The 5,000-nt window shown below is 50.7% G+C and overlaps 1 protein-coding gene across 3 annotated transcripts in view; it reads left to right on the forward strand.

Annotated features, from left to right (window-relative positions):
* The window catches only part of RBM5 (RNA binding motif protein 5), a 23,042-nt gene that overhangs the window by 1,099 nt on the left and 16,943 nt on the right, over positions 1-5,000 (forward strand). For 2 of the 3 annotated variants that reach the window (XM_014538964.1, XM_005865383.2), the window contains exons 2-4: positions 195-274; positions 1,793-1,958; positions 2,657-2,812. In XM_014538964.1, the coding sequence (XP_014394450.1) occupies positions 258-274; positions 1,793-1,958; positions 2,657-2,812 (339 nt within the window). In that variant the 5' untranslated portion in view covers positions 195-257. Of the gene's footprint in view, positions 1-194; positions 275-1,792; positions 1,959-2,656; positions 2,813-5,000 lie in introns of those variants that run through there. The other variant, XM_014538965.1, reaches the window with a different exon arrangement.

Genomic DNA, 5,000 nt, shown 5'->3' on the forward strand with positions numbered 1-5,000 from the left:
CCCGCAGGGGGACCGGAAGGCCTCCCGCCGCTCCCTCTGGGGGCTCGTTCCCCTCAGGGCCCTGCTGTTTGAAAGGAGGTTCCCCTCGTTAGCAGAACAGCGTGACTTGAACGTTGACAGTTTGGTCCCATCCCAGTCCCGGAAGGACTGACAGTGACTCGGGTTTGCAGCAACCAGTCTCTCTTTTCTTCTAGAAAAAAACAAACCCCACAAACCGTGAACCTTTTGGAGCAGCGAGCTAGAGCTGCAGTCAGACAATGGGCTCAGACAAACGGTAAGTCACCGCTGCACATGCTTCGGCCTCAGCGTTTCCCTGGGGACAGAGCAGTTTTTAAAAAATTGTTTAGTTTATCAAACAGATGTGCAGGTGTCTGTCTGTGCCAGGCACTGCTGTGCGCACTCCCATGATCCCTGCTCTCACAAGCGTGCAGTGCAGGGAGGGAGTGGAAGTGGGGTGCAAGTCCAGCTGCAGGAAGGCGGCGAGGGTGCTGTCAGCACACGGGGAGCGTGGGGTTCTGGGAACAGCCGGTTAAGCTTCCCGGGAAAAGTTATCTAAGGTGGAGCCTGAAGGGTAGATGGTGAGGTGGGTAAGGCATGCGGGTGGGGTGGGTCGGGAGGTCCCAGGGTGGGTAACAGCTGTGCAGAAGTAAGCGACCACCGAGGGCCAGTTCCTGTCCCCTGCATGGCAAGACGACCCAGATTTATAGGCTGGGAAGTTTTGGACACGGATTACACACAAACTGCTAAAGAATTAGCGCCGGATTAAGTGGGAGCTGCGGCTGCTGTGTCAGCTGTGGGTTCTCCCACTCAGACCATTTGATTGAACACACAGCCTTTCCTTATTCAGCCACCTGCCTCCTTAGCGTTGAGGCCAGTCCCAGTGAAGGACCAAATTGATGGCCCAGCGGGACTCGGGAAATGGTCTTGTCACGTGATGCCATTATTTTAATTCTGTGTCAGCAGTCTGTGGTTCCAAATAACTTACGAAATTAACATTTACCTTTTTAGGGCCTGTCAGCCCTAGGCTTCACATCCTGAAACAGTCCTAGGCTACTGGTTTTCATTGATTTCTTTTTATTTGGATGCTTTCAATGCGCCCTTATAAACCTGTCCTTTGTCTTACCCTTACACAGCAGTTTTATGAACCTGGTACATAACTTGTGAAATAACTATGAATATCTGTGGTCAAGTGGGTTCAAGCCTCTTGTTTTTAGATTTCCCAGTGCTGCCCAGTAACCAAAAATAAACTAGATGTTATAGGAAATAATGTTCTCTGACAGTGTTGGGTATGTCTAACAGATGAACTACTTTGTTAACTGCCTGCTGGGGGAAAAGATGTATGTAATTCATCCAGGCTGTTGTGATACCCTTGAGAGCAGATGAGTCAGGATGTGCTCTCCTTTGAAACTGGGTGAAATGCTAGTAATTTATTTCTCCCTACTTTTGATCACTAAGATCCAAGTCAGGTGTAATGGGGTGATGCATAGACCACAGGCTTGGGAAAATACAGAATGCATTTGAACATTCCCTATCTCAAAAATGTTAAACCCAAACATTTGATATCTGAATTTTCAGATTTAGTGTGAATTCCTAAAACTTAGTTTTGCATTTAGGAATATGGATGTTTTCCCACTGGTTGTCTTTGTGACCTGGGATTTAGTGATAAATTTTAAGGGATACATACAACTATTTGTATATCTTGTAAACTGAGCCATCTTGTGTTCAGCCATGTTTTCTAAAGGTACAAAATGTGATTTACTTTAGAATAAATGCAAATTATTTTCCCTGGCAGAGTGAGCAGAACAGAGCGAAGTGGAAGGTACGGCTCCATCATTGACAGGGATGACCGCGATGAGCGGGAGCCCCGGAGCAGGCGCAGGGACTCGGATTACAAGAGATCCAGTGAGGACCGGAGGGGGGATCGATACGACGACTACCGAGACTACGACAGTCCCGAGGTGAGTGACAGCAGCTGCGTGTGAGGTTGTCAGGATTCGTTATGACTTGTACGCGTAAGACGTCCAGGCTTCTGGAAGTAAGTATCCCAAGTGTGGACGTCTCTCCGGGGGCATGACATTCAGACGCTCTATTGTAGTCATAGAAACATCGGCCAGGGTTCACTCAAGGCTCACCCTGTCCCGGGCGCTCTTGAGTGCTTCGCTTCTGTGAGCTCACTGAGGTCTCGCTCCAGCCTGTGAGGTGGGTGGTACCCCATTTTAAGGATGCGGCATGCGGGTGTCCTACTGAGCCAGCCCTGCGCCTCAGCTGGCGTTCCTGAAAGTCGTCGTTCCCGTTACCTTAGCACAGCTTTTCCATGACCCTTTCCATGCGCGGCTCTGTTTAAAGCAGTCGTGCTGCGCATGTCATTCTGCACTGGCTTTTTCCTTTCCCACTGTTCCTCGCACATCATCTTCCTATCATAACAGGCAGTGGCATCTCACTGTGTTGGCATCAGCACGGTGAGTGGTTAAACTGCTTCCTGAACTGAATGATTGGTGACAGGGTTTCTTTGGTTTGGTTCTGCTGTTTTAGAAAACACTGCAGTGACGTTGTCATGGAGTTCTTGTATCCTCGCTATTGTTCCCAAAGATAAATTCCAGGAGTGGGGGTATAAACCCAGTGGGTTTTCATTGTGGTTTTGTTTATTGTAAATCAGAGAGAACGTGAAAGACGGAACAGTGACCGATCCGAAGATGGCTACCATTCAGATGGTGACTATGGCGAGCATGACTACAGGCATGACATCAGCGACGAGCGGGAGAGCAAGACCATCATGCTGCGCGGCCTTCCCATCACTATCACGGAGAGCGACGTAAGGGGAACAGCAGTTCCGTCGAGCGTTCTGGGCACAAGCAGCTTCTACCCTTGTCTTGTGTTATTGTTTGAGCTCAAGCTAATAGCTCAGTTAGTGAAGTAGGTCTGTCTTTAGGGTCGACTTCTCTGTTTGGTTCATTCATTCATATAAATTCCCATTTAGACTTTGACATTCCTTACTGCAGGGATCGGGTGTTGTTCCTTCAATAGCCCTTACAAGGTAGTCAGTACATTTTTATTGAATTGATTACTTATTTGGTGAGCGTGTATCAGTAAAAACACTTTTGTCCTGATCTGGCCCCATTTGATTGGAGGAGAATTGTACTGTCATTTGACACATCCGGAAGCCTGTTGAACAGGAAGGCCATTCCGACTCCCCAGTCCTCAGACTGGCCAGCTGGGGCCTTGGTGTCCTGGCACTGCCTGGTCTCTTTTATTTTAATTCTTTTTTGTTTGTTTGTTTCCTCTGGGCACTGCCTGGTTCCCAGTGGCATCTGTCATTCCATCCAGGCACATCCACCTCCTGCCTCCCCCGCAGGCCACCTTGGACATGTCCATCGTGTGCTTTTTTCTGCTCAAAGGCTACTTTCTGCAAAGCCTTTCCTGACCCACCAGGTGGAATGCCTTCCTCCTCTTCCCAAGCTCTGTATTTGTGACATTCATGTGGCACTTACATCAGCACATCCCCCCCCCACGGGACCAGCCGTCTCTGAGATAGGCTTCCACGCTCCAGTGCAGGAAACTGCTCGGCCGATGGTGGTGGTGAAATGGATGTGAGGTTTTGAAGTGTTTTTGAAAGATGTAAATGCATAGCATTGTGCCAGTATCATCTTGGAGTACTCAAATTAAAATTCTAACTAGTGTTTATGAGTTTGAAACAAAGCTGAAGGTAAATACTGGGTTCGCACAGCTTTGGTCTTCTAAACGCTGGAAGTGACGGTGTGCGGTGGGGTGTTGGAGTTAGTGGTGGGACACTAATGGGGACCCACTGCACACCTGCCGTGTGCTCTGTGGATGCTGCCGTGACGCAGAGCCATGGATCCCGTCTCAGGAAATGCTTAGGTGAATAGCTCAGGTCAGTGGTGAGGACAAAGCTGAGGAGACGGGTCGGTGTTGGAAGCGGTCCTGTTGCGAGAGGTCCTCGGGCGCCTCTGAAAGCTTCGAGGCGGGTGTTGCTGGTGGCGGGTGAGGAAGCGCTTCCGGGAGAGAGGCGCTGAGCTGGGCCTTGAGGGGTAGGAGTGTTTTGTCTGGTGGAGAGCTGGGGGAGTGGGGGGCCTCCAGGCAGGGCTTCACATGAGCAGGCCTAGGAATAGAAAGATACTGGATTTAGACGAGACCTTGCACCCAGCTTGTGTCCACGAAAGTTGAAGGCTGTGGTAGGAGAGGTGGCTGGGAAGGTGCTGGAGGCTTTGGAAGCCCAGCCAAGTGTAAAGGGAAGTTACTGGGGGTTTTGCCTGGTAGCGAAAGCTGTGCGGGCTGGAGCAATGGGAGGAAGCGTGGTGGTTAGCGAGGGCAGAGCTGAGCTCAGAGCGCAGCAGTGAGCATGTGGCGTCGGGATGAAAAGCCCCACAGGAGCCAGTTCAGGAAAGAGCCTGTCCATCCGACTATCCCCTTGAGGCGTCTGTGGGGCCTGTGGCCCTGGGAGCCCAGGGGAAGTGGTGATGCGGGGAGAGCAGGCTCTAGCTGACACTGGGGCCTCCCTGCTGGTGACAAAACGAGATTGTCGTGCTTGTGTTCTAGGCTTGTTTGGGGAAGCAGAAGTCTCCACCATAGAAGGCTGGTTTTTAAAGTAGGGTTTCTGAGGTGCCCAAATATTACAGAACTAGGGTCCCTCGACCTGGCCTGCGCCCTCTCGCAATCCGGGACCCCTCAGGGGATGTTGGAGGCTTGGTGCATGGTTATGGCCCGATCCCCGCAGACCAGGCTGAGGGAACCCACCAGTGCGTGCACCGGGTCTCTAGTATGCATATAAGATCCTTGGTTAATCTCTTCCCACCCTCCCTCCTCCCCCCTTCGCTCTGAGATTCATCAGTCTGTACCATGTTTCCATGCCTGTGCGTTGAGCGTCTGCCCCCTAGTGGTCAGTGCGCGTCATAGCTGCCGGTCAGACAGTTGTTTAGGCTTTTAGATAGATAGATAGATAGATAGATAGAAGATAGATAGATAGATAGATAGATAGACAGACA

The sequence above is a fragment of the Myotis brandtii genome, unplaced genomic scaffold, assembly GCF_000412655.1.
Source record: "Myotis brandtii unplaced genomic scaffold, ASM41265v1 scaffold207, whole genome shotgun sequence".
NCBI classification, from domain to species: Eukaryota; Metazoa; Chordata; class Mammalia; order Chiroptera; family Vespertilionidae; genus Myotis; species Myotis brandtii.